The sequence below is a fragment of the Aspergillus multicolor genome (genome assembly GCF_047715735.1).
Source record: "Aspergillus multicolor strain CBS 133.54 unplaced genomic scaffold BDW74scaffold_52, whole genome shotgun sequence".
NCBI classification, from domain to species: domain Eukaryota; kingdom Fungi; phylum Ascomycota; class Eurotiomycetes; order Eurotiales; family Aspergillaceae; genus Aspergillus; species Aspergillus multicolor.
In genome coordinates, this window is record NW_027396003.1 from 83,467 (window position 1) to 98,917 (window position 15,451).

At 40.2% G+C, this 15,451-nt stretch overlaps 7 protein-coding genes across 7 annotated transcripts; 4 read left to right on the top strand and 3 right to left on the bottom strand.

The window, feature by feature from the left end:
• Positions 1 to 303: 303 nt before the first annotated feature.
• Positions 304 to 1,664, bottom strand: hapE (CCAAT-binding factor complex subunit HapE; the record flags this gene model as incomplete). Its single annotated transcript, XM_073731976.1, has 3 exons — positions 1,231 to 1,664; positions 1,019 to 1,062; positions 304 to 963 (listed from the first exon to the last, which is right to left on the bottom strand). Exons 1-3 carry the CDS (start codon positions 1,310 to 1,312, stop codon positions 304 to 306), a joined length of 786 nt encoding a protein of 261 aa, XP_073578005.1. The 5' UTR covers positions 1,313 to 1,664.
• A 489-nt stretch (positions 1,665 to 2,153) lies between these two features.
• Positions 2,154 to 3,150, top strand: BDW74DRAFT_183918 (Fcf2 domain-containing protein; the record flags this gene model as incomplete). Its single annotated transcript, XM_073730650.1, has 3 exons — positions 2,154 to 2,320; positions 2,381 to 2,633; positions 2,770 to 3,150. 3 exons carry the CDS (start codon positions 2,154 to 2,156, stop codon positions 3,148 to 3,150), a joined length of 801 nt encoding a protein of 266 aa, XP_073578006.1.
• Positions 2,768 to 4,223, bottom strand: BDW74DRAFT_163831 (purine-nucleoside phosphorylase). The gene is made up of 4 exons (XM_073726156.1): positions 4,030 to 4,223; positions 3,772 to 3,974; positions 3,435 to 3,714; positions 2,768 to 3,370 (listed from the first exon to the last, which is right to left on the bottom strand). Exons 1-4 carry the CDS (start codon positions 4,108 to 4,110, stop codon positions 3,335 to 3,337), a joined length of 600 nt encoding a protein of 199 aa, XP_073578007.1. The 5' UTR covers positions 4,111 to 4,223; the 3' UTR covers positions 2,768 to 3,334.
• BDW74DRAFT_163832 (uncharacterized protein) lies at positions 4,224 to 4,796 on the bottom strand. Its single transcript, XM_073726157.1, has one exon. The coding sequence runs from the start codon at positions 4,651 to 4,653 to the stop codon at positions 4,444 to 4,446; it is 210 nt and encodes a 69-aa protein (XP_073578008.1). The 5' UTR covers positions 4,654 to 4,796; the 3' UTR covers positions 4,224 to 4,443.
• A 143-nt stretch (positions 4,797 to 4,939) lies between these two features.
• Positions 4,940 to 6,271, top strand: BDW74DRAFT_163835 (mitochondrial 37S ribosomal protein uS10m). Its single transcript, XM_073726158.1, has 5 exons — positions 4,940 to 5,035; positions 5,093 to 5,259; positions 5,309 to 5,353; positions 5,415 to 5,839; positions 5,909 to 6,271. The coding sequence occupies exons 1-5, from the start codon at positions 4,982 to 4,984 to the stop codon at positions 6,085 to 6,087; spliced, it is 870 nt and encodes a 289-aa protein (XP_073578009.1). The 5' UTR covers positions 4,940 to 4,981; the 3' UTR covers positions 6,088 to 6,271.
• Positions 6,272 to 6,426: 155 nt separating this feature from the next.
• Positions 6,427 to 7,962, top strand: BDW74DRAFT_163837 (tryptophan--tRNA ligase MSW1). The gene is made up of 5 exons (XM_073726159.1): positions 6,427 to 6,848; positions 6,920 to 7,000; positions 7,097 to 7,212; positions 7,261 to 7,379; positions 7,430 to 7,962. The coding sequence occupies exons 1-5, from the start codon at positions 6,456 to 6,458 to the stop codon at positions 7,873 to 7,875; spliced, it is 1,155 nt and encodes a 384-aa protein (XP_073578010.1). The 5' UTR covers positions 6,427 to 6,455; the 3' UTR covers positions 7,876 to 7,962.
• Positions 7,963 to 8,432: 470 nt separating this feature from the next.
• Positions 8,433 to 10,722, top strand: BDW74DRAFT_163841 (pepsin-like aspartic protease). Its single transcript, XM_073726160.1, has 3 exons — positions 8,433 to 9,165; positions 9,214 to 9,532; positions 9,595 to 10,722. Exons 1-3 carry the CDS (start codon positions 8,971 to 8,973, stop codon positions 10,533 to 10,535), a joined length of 1,455 nt encoding a protein of 484 aa, XP_073578011.1. The 5' UTR covers positions 8,433 to 8,970; the 3' UTR covers positions 10,536 to 10,722.
• The last annotated feature ends 4,729 nt before the right edge of the window (positions 10,723 to 15,451 follow it).

The following is a 15,451-nucleotide window of genomic DNA, read 5'->3' on the forward strand; positions in this document are numbered from 1 at the left end:
GTGCGAATCAAACTATGATTCATGAAACCATAGATCCTCTTCCGAAATAAGATATCCATTCCCGTAATGAGCAACGCGAAGCCTGCCTAAAATCAATAAAAGTGGGTATTTCTCAACATAGTCTCAAAAGTCCAGAGCAGCCATCTGCCCTGTTTTGCAGGAATGATATTGCACTGCCTGGTTCTGGCAGACAGTCGATGATGAGACAGTTTGATCACTGCGAGTGGAAGTTAAACAGTTAGTGATATACGATATAATCGGGAGGGAAGAGTGGCAAGGAGCATGCAAATCATGGAGCTATTGTTAAACAGGAAGCCGTACCTGCTGAGAGGGCATGTGAGGATAAGCAGAATAGATGCCTTCAAACATCTGGGTTTGAGGCTGGGCATACGCCGCTGTCGGGTCCGACTGCACGGCCCCTCCATACATCGTCTGCTGCCTGTATTCCTGATCTTGGAGAGGATGTTGTCCTAGGGCGCCGTAATCTGGTGGTGCCATATGATGTGGATGATGCTGAACACCGTGTTGAGTTGGAGGCAGCTGGCCTGCAGCAGTAGGGCCTGTAGCTCCTGCTGGGGCGCCTGCAGCTTGACTCGAGCGCTTCGCGTGCGACGTAGCTTCCTCACGAGGAACAATATCAATGAGGAAGTCAAACATGTCAGACTTAGACAAGGCTGCTGCAATATCTGATCTTTGCAATGTTCTTCGCTTATTGTCTTCAGCATGGATCCATGCCCTCATAGTCAACTCGGTAATAAAGACATCGCAACCCTTGGCAAACAAGATAGGGGCCTCTGCAGAGATCATTTTGACTTCCGGATCAGCCTTCATGACTTTCTTGATCCGGGCCAGTGGGAGTTGGTGGATTTTGTAATCATGGTTGTCAGATTCAAGGTGGTTGATAACGTGCTGCCAGTATGTCGTCAAGATATCACGCGCCGTGCCCTGCAAGCCTTGGTTGACCTGGAGAGAGATAGTACAATTAGCGAGGACGACAAGAAGGGACGAGTTTACCCACATTTGCCCATGTGCCAGTGTAGAGCTCAGCAACCGGAGCAAATCCTTGTGCAGCAAGCTATAGATAATATAAGGTCAGCTCGACAACTCAAGTCACGTTCGTCTTAGAGAATGATACCGCGGCACTGGCTCCTAAGAAATATATCAGTTTATGCCACGATTACTCGATTGTTGATGTATGTATCGCGAAGTGCCATGAAAAGAGATGATTACCGTAGTGTCCACCTTGTCTCGTGTCGTACACGGGCTGCTGCCTCCCCTGCTGCTGTCCAGAAGTCTGCTGGGTTTGCTCCATGACCCTGACTGTCGTCTCTGAGAAATTAGTTGGTATGAGTCTGGAACTTGGTCAAATGATGCGTAGGTTTGTGGTTTGGAAACGCAATACGGTGTAGCCACGCGATACTTAGAAAAGAGTCCTTATGAGAAGCTCGTGATACCTAATGTGCGACACAGAATGACTTATATGTAACGCGGTACAATGCGCGCAAGGCAAAGAAAGGTTAATACCAAGTATCAAGTAATCCTGAGTTTGGTAACATCGAGGAGTCAGCGTCGCAAAGCGCGCCAAGAACGAGCGTCTCAAGTGACGTTTGCCTTCGTACCAATGCGCCTACTCTGTGGACCGAACTCGGTGGGCAAGACTACAGTCCAAGATCATGGGTGGATCACAGCATATGAGTATAGTATTAGTATATACACTATGTACAGCAGCCTGCTTCTAAGAGGCTGCTAACAGGTGTCAAGGTAGGTAAGCACTTCTTTCTTGTTTTTGAGAGTCGACATTATTCTGAGAGGGCATATGTAGCGTCTCTCACGTACCTAGTCTTCTTATCACGTACCTTGGTCAGTTATTCTGATCAACTTACCCTGTTGAAGAAGACTAACTCTAAAGATATTATTTATAAGCTCCTTTACTTGGCCCGCTGGGAAAGTGTGAACACCGAACGGGCAGACCTATTCTACTCTATTATTCTAATTTACGCCCAGCCAGGTTTGTGAGCCGCCCGCGACTATTATTCGTTGCAGCCCGAGCTTGCCCCACAAACAGAGATTTTTCTGCAGGCTTAGCTTCTCTATAAATCCTCGCCAATCCTCTCGTGTTTTTCTCATTCTTTCTCATTTCCCAGATAGCTATCATGGAAGTCGCATCTGATACAAATGTGCATCTGCCTGATTATATCAATTTGACGGACGACCGTATTCAGCAGCTCCTCGCGGAGGTAGAGCAGCGCCTACGCAGAAACAACGTTGAATCCGCCCATGCAACAGTCGCGCTCGGTGAATTGGAACAAACGATCCCCAAGTACGTATATCTTGAAGTTGATGGTCGTTATATCCGTGGTATGCTGATTTTAGCTCTAAGTATTCCTAAATTGTCCACCGAATCGACGCTAAAACCATACGTTCGACACCATAATGATCTTGCCGTTACAGATACAACGAGGATGATTGATTATCCAATCAATAACAACGTGCAACCTATTTCTGGTGGACGGGCAGCGTTGAAATCAAGCCCAAAGAAGGTAATTCTCCTTCCCACATACGTCGACCCTGCCCTCTCCTATTTCATTGATTGCTATGAGGAAAAATCAACCCTCGCGCAAGCGCTTGATACAGTTTCTACAGCCCGTATTGGGCTGCGCTGTTATAATGAGAGTACTTTCATTTCATAGTTACTCTGAGCATCACCCTTCATCCTGTCGTTAATAGCCGTCTGCAGAATAACTGTTTGCTAATGGCCTTACTTTGCAGGATAAGCCGACAGCTGGCAGCGACTGGTTCGACCTTCCGAAGACCGAGCTTACGCCTGAACTCAAGAGAGACCTGCAACTTTTGCGGATGCGTTCTATCCTGGATCCAAAACGACATTACAAGAAGGAAAACGGCAAGGCACAACCACCGAAGTATTCCCAGGTAGGGACTGTAATAGAAGGCCCAACGGAGTTCTTCAGTGGTCGCATTGCCAAACGAGACCGCAAGAAGACGTTTGTTGAAGAAGCTCTCGTCATGGAGAAAGAGAGTAGGCGCTTCGAAAGCAGGTATAACGCTGTGCAGGACAAGAAGCGAAGTGGGAAAAAGGCTTTCTACAAAAGTTTAGTGGCCAAAAGAACAAGTGGGAGAACACAACGTTAAGTTCCACCGGGGGACGAAACTATCTAACCCCATTGAACTCAGTCCCCGACGAGATTCTAAGGATCGCTTGCCCCCAAACAGTCAAGCGTTCCCGAAGGCTGCGCCTAACAGATCGATCTTTTCAGTCAGTGTGCCTTCCAGATTCCGTCGATTCTTGCGGACCCAGTCTGCTCGACTGGTATTGCTAAACGATGTCCGAGACGACACGGACGACCAATTTCTGCAGGCAAGGTGTTAGTCGCGAGTCACCACATCATAACACTTCGCAACAGGACCGTGCTTACCTGCATATCCTGAGCCGCTGATCGGCCAGCCTCAAGCACTTCTTCATGGTTGGCTTTCCCTTCTTGGAGTATGGCGTCTAACTCTTTCACATCCCTCCCCTGGATGAGATGGTCATCCCCGCGAGGGACGGGTGAAAGGACAGCGTTGTTCGTCACCAAACTGAATGCTATAATTCGAATGCCGCAGTGTCTTGCAACCACAATCTCCGGGACGGTGGACATTCCCACAACATCCGCTCCGAGTTGGCGGAGCATTCGGCACTCTGCTCTGGTCTCATAGCTGCAGGCTAGAGTTAAGAGGACAGCTTCTCGTAGCCTTTTGGCCGGCCTGACTTACCTCGGCCCGCCCACATAGGCATACACGCCCTCGTGTAGTCTTCGCTTGCTTTGCGGATCCATGACTTTGTCCCAAGCTTCATGTACCTGACGTCGCAAGTCCAAGTCGTATGCGTCCGACAAAGGTGGGAATCGTGGACCAAACTCTTCACAGTTAGGACCTCGCAGTGGATGCGTACCTGTCAGGCCAGCGAGAAAAATATGCTTCACGACCTGTTAGAGCAAGGCAATTTCTCTTGTTCGAAGACATCTGACTCACATCATTCAGGAGCACGATGTCGCCCACAACGTAGTCAGGGTTCAAACCGCCAGCAGCATTTGTCACTTCATTCATGTACATTGTCGTCAACTCCACAATAGAGGCGTGAATTGTTATTGCACACGGGGAAGCAACTCACAGATGACGGTGTCAATTCCCAGCAATTTGAAAACGCGGATAGGAAATGTCACTTGGTCTATGGAATGGCCCTCATAATAACTGAAATTAAACATGTCTTAGTCGTGACATCTCTAAACTCGCCGGGGTATTCTCACTGGGCTCGGCCAACCATCAAGACCGCCGGAACTTTCTTGTCAAGCACCCCGACGACAAGTTTACCAGCATGTCCCGAAACTTTTGTATATTTTCATGAGCAAATTCACTCTATCATTTGACCTGTAGGGCAGGTTCAGACTAACCGGTCAAACGTGGGAAATGAGGAATATCAGAATAATCAATTTCTACTCTTGGATTACCGTCAATTGTGTTTGTAAGCCCACCTAACCCAGAGCCGCAAACGATAGCTACGCGAGGAGCTTGAAGGGGTTCCGGCAAGAGTTTCTTGATGTAACGGAACGCTTCGTTTGTCTTTTCGAAGGCAGAAGAGCAGGCGGCGGAATCCATCGTGTCGTTCGTGGTTTTTGTGTAGCTTATCAATGGCGGCACGCAGGGTAGGAAACTAAAAAGTCGCTACGCCCACCCAACGAGCTCCAAGAAAAGGGGAGAAAAGCGCAAATAAATATTCAAATGGGTCATGTGAGGCTAACTTTGCGTGCCAGATTCATTGGTAGTCTAGGCTTTCTCGTCTGGTGGACGTTTAGTCATGGGGGGCTGCTTAGTCAGATAAATTCTCCAGGAACCACAGGTTGGGACTAACTGCATATGGCTGAAGTCGACGAATGGAGCGGAAATTCGATCCCAGTAGCCGTCCATTTCTTCCGCAAAAAGAGAAATGTCACTTTACTCACCCTATAGGGCCTTGCTTGGGAGAAGCAGACCGTTCCAGGTACGTTCTGTGAAGCTTCTCAATCCGGCAGTCATTGGCATTGACAATTCCTACCAGCTTGCGGTTCCGGCCTCGCGAGTCTGCCTCAGTTCTTTTAGTCGGCTAGGCAATACCAACACTTCTCAAACGATTGTATCCGAACAAGGAGGTTCTGAGCAACCCGTGGTATCACGCCAGAAAGGCAAGTTCGCCTTGTCAGTGACGAAGGGAATAAAGGAAGAGATGTCGGTATCCCTCTCAATCAACGCTCCCCTGAATCGCTAACGGGCATAGCTCAACTCAACCCCCATCAGGAACTGAGTCACCTGTCAAAGAATGGTCGGTGCTTGCTCTGCACCCCTTAGCCTTCGGCCGCCTTTTTTGCTGACAGCGACTATAGGGGATCGCGTCTAAATGACATCAACACCAATGCTCGATTGCCCAGAAGTGTTCAGGCGCTGTACCTACGACCGCTCCGAAGAAAGGCTGAATATGGCCTCCCCGTCTGCGACCTTCAATTAAGATCCTACAGTGTGCGAAACCTCGAGTTCTTTGCAGATTTTGCCATCCGTGCTGCCTACTACTTGCATCTCCCGGTATCTGGACCGGTGCCGCTGCCTAAGATCGTCGAACGATGGACATTTCCCCGGGGCAACTTTGTGCACAAAAAAAGCCAGGAGAACTTTGAGCGTATAACCCTCCGTCGATTGATTCAGATCAAAGATGGCAGCCCCCAGGCTGTGCAGGCATGGCTTGCCTTCGTTCGAAAGCATGCGTTTTATGGTGTTGGGATGAAAGCAAACATATGGGAGCATGAAAGTATCGGTAAGATAGAGGCATCCATCACCCGTTTCAATTGTTTTGCTATCATTACTAAACAGTCATTGAAATCAGAAATCGCCAAGAATATGGACCAGGCCGTTCCCGAAGTCGAAAAAAATCTCGAGTCTCATCTATCGCAATTCGGTCGTCGTAAAGATGCAGCATCCACGCCAGACATGTTATCTAGCTTTTTAGGAAACGAGCGACTGTCTTTGCGGAAAGGGCCACTGGCTGATATTCGCGGCGAATAAAGAGTCACCGTTACCAGGTTTACTCGGAAATAGCTTCAACGACTGTATACTACTATTATTTGTTTTTCTGGACTTACACTGCATGTCAGCGAGTCAAATCACGTGGACATTGCTCGTAAAGCCTAAAAGTAACTCCTTACCGCAACATCCAGTATTGATAATTCCAAGGAGAAGCTGATCATGACTGATTTTCAAGTAGATAATCTCGTAGCAGGATGTTCGATTCACTTTCACTGTCTGCAGAACCCCGGTCTCAGACAGGTCACGTGCACCCGTACCTTTCCGCACCGGTAAACTGTTAGCTTGACAAGAGTGTCTATGATCCTTACATCAGGCTCTCGCGAAACCCTCCGCCATCTAGAGGAGATATGCGTATTTCAGGCGGGCAGTATGCTCGCTGTCATTCGGCATGGAGGACGGTTCGGAGAACTGGTTATCAGAAGGGAATGGGTGTCGGACTCCCAACGCCTGCTCGAAGATGGAACAGTTCGCAAAGTCCACAAGCGCCTACAATTTTTTCCGGGATTCAACCTACTGGTGTACCTCATTTGGGTAATTACCTTGGTGCTCTTCGTGAATGGGTCAAGCTGCAAAATGCCGCCACCAAGGAGACCAAGCTGATATTTTCCATTGTTGATTTACATGCATTGACAGTGCCTCAGCAAAGCGACCAGTTAAGAAGATGGAGGAAAGAGGCGCTCGCGACATTGGTGGCAGTTGGCTTGGATCCTGCTCGATCAACAATATTCTACCAGTCTGCTGTATGCAATAATAGTCTGAGCTGCAAGCAATTCTGTTCTTACATTGGATAGGTAGCTAATAAACTCGTCAGGTTCAACATCATGCTGAGTTATTTTGGATCTTGAGTACTGTATCCTCAACGGGGTATCTATCCCGCATGACTCAATGGAAGGTGCGTGTTCGCCGGAGGCGCCTATTCTAAAGTTCTGTGATTTCTTGTGCGAGAAGAGATTGCTGCGCTATGGCTATCTCGATTGACATTTGTTAGAGCAAACTTCAACTGCCGGAGGACGCAAGCTTGGAGAACTCGGAGGTTCGGACGAACCTACGGCTCGGTCTCTTCTCGTACCCAGTGCTTCAAGCCGCAGACATCCTGGTTCATAGGTCCGCAATCCCATTTGGTCAATACGTAGTTTGCTAAAAATGGCACAGAGCCACTCATGTTCCGGTCGGTGAAGACCAAAGGCAACATCTAGAGTTCGCCAGGTACACTGCGAACAGCTTTAACCATCTCTATGGCCCAATATTTCCGCCCCCAGAAGCACTAATCTGTGAGACTGCTCAAGCCATTTTCAACATCTCTTCAACTAACTTTCTTCAGCACCCGCGAAGAAAGTAATGTCATTGAAAGAGCCAACTCTCAAGATGTCCAAATCCCATGCCGACGAACGTTCAAGGATCATTCTCACGGACTCTCCTGAGGATATTCGACGAAAGGTTAAGGTTGCGCTCACAGACTCGGAGCCCGGCATAAATTACGACCCGGCGCGCCGACCAGGTATATCTAATCTCATAGAGATTTTAAGCCATCTCGAAGACATGTCGTGCGACGAAATCGCGTCGCGTTACCTGGATGCCAGTCCAAGGACTCTCAAGGAACATCTTTCTGAGAAACTATGCCAGGTTTTATCCCCAATTAAAGAGAAGTACGATGCAGTAATGGCAGACGGTCATAGCTTAGACGTCATCTCAGAGCAGGGGGCCTGTGAAGCGCGTGCCAACGCTGATATTACTATGAAAATGATTCGAAAAGCTATGGGTCTCTGAGTCACCGCTTGCGTGCCTTCGTGTGGGCGTCAGTGGCTTATGTACATTAATGCTCAGCTATTGATATCGGACAGCGTTCATGTATAATATGTCAAATTTAAGCCTAAGCTCTGGATCTCAAAGCTCCCTAGGTTTCGGTGGAGCGCTCTGCTAATCGTTCGAGCTGAATTTTGATTCTACAAACAAATACAGATGATGCCGTACGGAGCAGCCAGCAGCTAGCTCGAGCTTAGGGATCTAGGGGCTTCGGTGAGTCAGCCATAGAACTGCCCATGCGTCGTATACTTCTACAACCACGAGAAATTTACCATGCTACCCTTATGTTTACCATGGCTGGAGAAGCATACTTCGGTACCGTGCCATGGTGATTAGCGCCTGACTACAAAGTCCGCGGTGGAGCATGAAGAAGCCTATCGCGACGAAGCCGGCAGTGCCGGACAATTAAGGTTTCCGTCCGGTCCGACTTGGCAGAGCTTACGTCGCTTTCAGTCAGATTATTGTGGGGAGACCTAAATCAGGCTTACAAGTTACTTCCCAGCTTTGCTTTGTTCTTCTAACCCAAAGCCACTTACTTTTTCTCTCTTTTTTCTTCATTTTCCGAGTGGTATGGCCCGAGGAAGCATATTCGACCATTTCCGCCTGAGGGACCAGCACTTGGCTTACCTGCTTACTACAACGGTGCACTCAAAAGGCCCTCATCGATTCCATAATCAGCACTCCACTTGCAGGTAAGGCCTGTGTGGCTCCCCACTCTGCGGCTTGTACTAGGTACTAGCACAGTGATGACGACAACAACACGATGCTGACATAGAACCATTGGATCATAAGCCCCGTTCAAGCCACTCGGTCTAGGCAGCAATAGAAACACCTTAATTACAAAAAGCTCACCATGCCCCAGCAGGGCGTGTATGGCGAGAGTCTGTCATTTGTTACTTAGAACGGTCATTTAGTCGCCCAGTTCGAGGCTTCTGATGACAGTCCAGTTTGCAACACACTCGAACATCGAAGCGCTTACGACAGCAGTTGCGATATAGTCCATCGCAGGCTTGTTTGGGTAGCAGCCCAATTTCCCCTCTCTTGGTTAGGCAGAGCACGATGTGGGCGGCTATTGCGATCATATATGCCTTTATTGTCACCAGCTGCTTGGGAAGCACGTTAATGCTGCGTCAAAGTGACTCACCGGCGGTTGTTGCGCTGAAGTTCCATCGCAACGAGATCTCAGACCCAATAGCGAGGGACCAAACGAGGCGAAAGCGGGACCACACAGTTTCGCAACTAATAGACAACGAGGTAAGCTACTCGGCCTGTTACATGATAATTGACTGAGCAATCTAACAGGAGACACTCTACTTTTGCAACCTGACTATTGGGACACCAGAGCAGAGCTTGCGTTTGATTCTCGACACGGGTAGCAGCGATCTATGGTGCAATGCTGCGAACTCAACACTATGCTCTTCCTCCAAGGATCCATGTCGCATATCTGGGTCATTTAATGCCGACGCGTCGTCGTCATTCTCCTACCTTTCATCTGCTTTCAATATTACGTATGCAGACGGAACGGGGGCCGCCGGCGACTATGCAACTGACACAGTCCATGTGGGTGACGCAACGATCACAGACTTTCAATTCGGAATCGGCTATACGTCTAGCTCCGCAGGTATGTCAATCTTAGCGGGCATTTTATGGAACTAGCTATAATACTAAAGCCCCTCGATCCAGAGGGTGTGTTAGGAATCGGTTATCCGTCGAATGAAGTCCAGGTTGCTCGATCTGGGGACAAAGCGTACCCCAACCTTCCTCAGTCCTTGATGCAGAAGGGATTAATTCAGTCAAGCGCTTATAGCCTTTGGCTTAATGACCTTGAAGCAAATACGGGTTCGATTCTTTTTGGAGGAGTTGATACAGAGAAATATCATGGAGACCTACAGACTCTTCCTGTCCAGACCGTCAACGGGGTATATTCTGAGCTCATAATAGCGCTCACTGGCATATCGCTAGGTGTTGAGTCAAGGAGTCGTTCCTTGTCTTCAAGTACGCTACCCGCGGCAGTACTCCTAGACTCCGGCAGCTCTCTAACATATCTACCTGATTCGATTGTAGAGGATATCTACAATGATCTTGGTGTTACATATGAGCCGTCGACGGGTGCTGGGTATGCGCCTTGCGGCTTGGCCCAGGATAATATCAATGTGACCTTTACCTTCTCGTCCCCCGAAATCACGGTTGGCATTGATGAGCTTATCATAGATGCCGGGGATCTTCGTTTTTCAAATGGCGAGCGTGCCTGCATATTCGGAATCGTTCCTGCAGGGGGCAGCACCGCTGTTCTTGGGGATACATTTTTGCGCAGCGCATATGTTGTCTATGATCTGATAAATAACGAAATCTCTCTCGCCAAAACAAATTTCAACTCGTCCAGAAGCAACGTCCTGGAAATAGGATCCGGTAGCGATGCCGTCCCGAGTGCTACAAAGGTATCGCACCCTGTCACTTCCGTCGTTGCTGATGGATCTGGGGCAAGAATCGGAGCACCAACGAATACCGGAGACACTGTACCATCAACGAGTACAGGCGCTGCGATGATGCTGAGTCGGCCGACAAGCGTTTCAAAACAGCTTGCTCTCGGTGCTGCAGCAATGGGCTGTATATTTACTCTTTGAATATAACTTAGATATATGGGTTGATTAGACATTTGACTGATTATGGCAATATGCCGACTGGCCATTAGGTAGTGATCGCTTATAGAAGAACTCGATTTTCATTCTAGTTGGATAACTCCTTGGAGCCTCCGTTTCTCTAGTAGTATTTTGCCCCCATACCCCGCGTATACTAGAAATTGTTGCAAACAGGGTACGTTATTAATATTGGGTTGTGCTGCGTATAAACCCAAATAGCAAGGTGTGCTCCTAAGCACCCGGGCGAACTTTAGCATGTTTGACTATCCATCCCACCCTTGTGGTACTGTGTACTCCAATAAGTATTTTATAGCCTTTTTAGCATAGTTCTAGGATACCTGGCCCTTGATTGCGCAGCGAAACATAGCAATAATACTCAAACTAGAGACCTTTCACAACAGTTTGAACCTGCCCAGCGCACCAGATCTTAGCCCGCGGCTGGCCCACCTTCCCTTCTGGGATGAAGCTCCGGTGCAGCGGTTTTATTAGGCAATTTCTTATACACAACAGGATGCAGATAAAATTACCTGCCTATAGACCTGCCTTTCCTACTTTAACTAGTTTAATTAGCTACCTTTTACCACCCCTTATCCCTTACCCAATAAGATACTTTTTTAATCTTTACCAGGGTAATTATATTTCTAATAGAGGGTCTTTGGCCTGTAGTGTGGTTTGTAAATAATACAAAAGGGTATAATATACTCAAATAAAAAAAAATAAGCCTTATAATAAATAATTTTAAAAGTAATATAAAAATAATAAATTTATATTAAAGTTCAGGGGTCCTAGCTGTCAGATAAAGCCTGCCGATCCGTCTTAAACTGGTGGGATTTAAGGATATTCTATGCGCAAGAGAAGAAGGTACAAGTTCTTAAGGTTAAAAAGCTTATATAAAAGACTTAATAAAAAATAAAAGGTAGGGTAGCTTAGTTTTTAAAAAATAATAAATAATAACTAAAACTATTTAATATTATAAAAATGGTTTTTTAAATATATAGTTCCTGTTAGATTATTTATTTAATATTTTAAACTAGTAATATAATATTTTAAATTAATAATTTAATAATATTATATCATTAATATAATTATAGTCCGTTCCTAAACTAGTATTATATTTTTAATATAATTAAAATAAATTATCCTGTGACTCTGGTTTTTAATATAATCACTAGTTATATTATATTACTGTAATAAATTTATTAGCTAATATTAGTTTAAACTAGCCATATTTCTTAATAATCCCCCTTTCTTAGGTTCTTTATTTTTAAACCCATTTTAAGTAATATAACTTTTATAAGTAGGTTTTTGTCAGAGGACGCGGCCAGCGCGGGGCTTTATTAGCTAATAAATCCTTGTTATAATACTGTTCAAAGGAACGCCATGTTGTCCCCGGATTATAAAGTTATTCCGCCTAATTATAGCGGATGCTATAATGCTAAGCTAAAAAGGGACTATAATTATATTAAATAATATAAGGCTATAAAGCGGGTGCTTTAGCAGGATATAATAAAGTTATATTAGGTATTTTATAAAAGTTTAATTTAGTTATATATTTAAAGAACTGTTTTTATAGTATTAAGTAGTTTTAGTTATTATTTATTATTTTTAAAAACTAAGTTACTCTACCTTTTATTTTTATTTAGTCTTTTATATAAGCTTTTTTAACCTTGACTTATACATTTTACTCTTGCACATAAAATATCCTTAAATCCCACTGGTTTAAGATAACTTAATAGGCTTTATTTAATAATAATAAACCCTTAGCATAAAAGAGCTAAAGATATTTACTATTAACATAGGTACTTAAACTTTTTAAATATAGCAGGTTACTATAACCCGCCCTGCCCCTGTTTAGGAATTAGAGTATATAAAAAAAGTAATTATTATATTAGCTAATAAGTTTAGCATGTTAAAGAGCTTTAAGAAAATTGAGGTTAATTAAATAATATTATTTAAAAGTAAGAAATTATCCCTACAGAGTTATTTAATATTAATATATATATATATAAATATTAATAACCTTAGTAAAGTTAATAAATATAATAAAGTTATATTTACAAGTATGTACCTTAAGGGCCCTGTATTTAATTAATTTAAGCTATACATGCGTGACTTTTAAAAGCATGTTATAAAAGAAAGGAAGTTAATAACTAGAATATTTTTTAAAAATTATAAAAAGTTCAAGGCCTAAATTTTTAAGGTATTTAATAATTTAAATCTTAAATAAACTGCCTAAGGTAAAATAATTATATTATACTAAGATAAATAGCTTATTAATAAATATATTATAAAGTTTTATTAAATAGCCTTAAACTTAACCTAAAATAAGTTAGCCCTTATATTAAAATATTATAAAAGACTTAAAAGCAAGACTAAGGACCAATTAATTATACTTAATAATTTATTAAATACTCTTAATAAACTTATTAAAGTAGTATCACGGATAAAAACATGATAAGATAAATATTAGTATAAAAATAATAAAATAACATATATTAAACAAAAAGAAATAAATAAAACCTATAATAAAATAAAAATAAAAATATAAAAATCAATACTGTTCTTACCACTAGAGAATAAAAGGATGGCAAGAAAAGAAAGTAATTTTAAGGAAAATGCTTTAAATAAAAAAACTAGGTATATTAAGAAATATTATTAAGTATAAAAATTATAAACTAGCTACTTGTAATTTATAAATATACACTACCTATGTAATAACAGAACCTAATTTCCTGGATATTATAAAGGAAGAAATTCTTAGGAATATTTTAAAATAATAAAAAAAATAATATAATCTATAAATAAACTAATTAAATAAATTAGCCATGTACAAATAAAGGTCTAGTAGAACATAAAAAACTTTAAGAAAATCAATAAAAAAATACTTAAAAGTATTAATATTAACACGTGGGAACTTAAAATCAAAGAAAATAAAAAAGTTAATATTATTATTAAAAATAAGTTAAAAAATAAGCAGGACGCTGCACGGGTTTTAAAAAAGGCTAAGTATAATATTAAGTAAATATAAATTACCTAAGAATAATCCTCTTGGGAAATAAAAAAAGTTACTTATAAGTAATAAAATCTTTTTAAATTTAAAGAGTTTTATACATTTTTAAAAATTTGAACTAGTAATAAAATAGTTATAAATTATTATAAAACTTAAGAAATATAAATATAAACCCTATTTAGTAGTAAAACACAAAAAGATAAATTTTATAACTATAAACCAGTATAAGTAGTTTACTAGAAAGAATTTAGCTAAACATGGCAGGATTATATATTAAATATAATAAATATAAAAATTAAATATTCTTAAAATGCCCTGTTTATGGGCAAGTTAATATTAAATCTATAAAAGAATATAAGTAAATATTAAATAAATAAAAAATAAGCCTATATAATAAAGTCTTAGGTTATATAAAAGATTACTTTTATAAATATTATTTTAAGTAAAAAGGTATACTAAGATATTAACTAAATAAAATATTATAATAATAAGTATTTATAATATTAAAAAACTAAAAAAATTATATTACTAGAAACCGCAAGTATTAAAAACTATTATATAATTAAATTATAATTATTCTCTAGGTAATAATAATTATAATTATATAAAAGTTTATTATTATAATTATAATATTTTAAATTATATATTTTATTATAAAAAACAGGCCAGCTTTAACTAATAAAATAAGCTAAAGTATAATAATAATAATATTATTATTAATATTTAAAAAAAGTAATACTTTTTATAACTAAGAATAATATATTAATTATTATTATAATATAATTAAATAAAAAGCATGCAAGAATCTTACTAAACTTAGGGTACTTTAAGTAGTTTATTAGTAAAGGATTTATTAAATATATTAGTTAGTAACCAAGCTTACAGGGGGATATTAAAAAAATTTTAAATTTAAAAAAAAAATAATTTACTAAGGCCTTAAGCTTGTAACTAATAGTATGCTAATAAAAAAATAATAAATATATTAAAAACATTATATTTAATGTTATGCTAATTATACCTTAGGGATTTTATAATGCAGTTATTAAAATTATATAACTTACTTAATAAAACCTAGATATTAACTAAATAACTTAAGAAGTGCTAGTTAATAATATTTAGTAAAAAATAAAAAATAAAAATTAATAAATAATATAAATTTAAGTTACTAAAAAAGTATTAGGGAAAGCTCTAGAGAAATAAAAAAAATAAGTAGCAAAAGGTAATATATAACTTAAAATTAATAAAAAATATAATATAATAAGAAACTATATAACTAAAGCTAAGAAAGAAATATAAAAAGAAACTTGCTAAAGTACTTAAAAAAATTTTAAAAAAATATTATAAATATATTAAATTATTTATAAAATCTAATCATAAATTATTATAATATAATAACTATTTTAAAGCTATAATACCCCTGATACCTGGGAAAAAGTTACCGCAGGTATAATAATACTAAAAATTACTAGTAAAATTATAAGCAGAAACAAAGTTTATTTATAAGTTAAAAAATAAGATATATTTATAAATTAAAGTTATATATATTTTTAAGACCTATAATAGTGCCTAAAAAGAATAAAAAAGGCGCATGGGTAAAGGATAAATAATTAATTATTAATTATTACCTTTTTAATAAAGTAATAATAAACAACGCTAACTAAGTACCTTATATAAGGTAAAAAAAAACCTTTTATAAGAAGCTATAATTTTAATAGTTTTTAATATTTAATAGGATTATTATAATTTATAAATATATATTAAAAATATTTATAAAGTAATATTTTTTATAAATATTGGATTATATAAGTAGGTTATTATACTTATAAAATTAAAGTAATTACTAGCTAAATTTACTAGGTATATAACTTATATATTAAAAAGGGTTATAAAT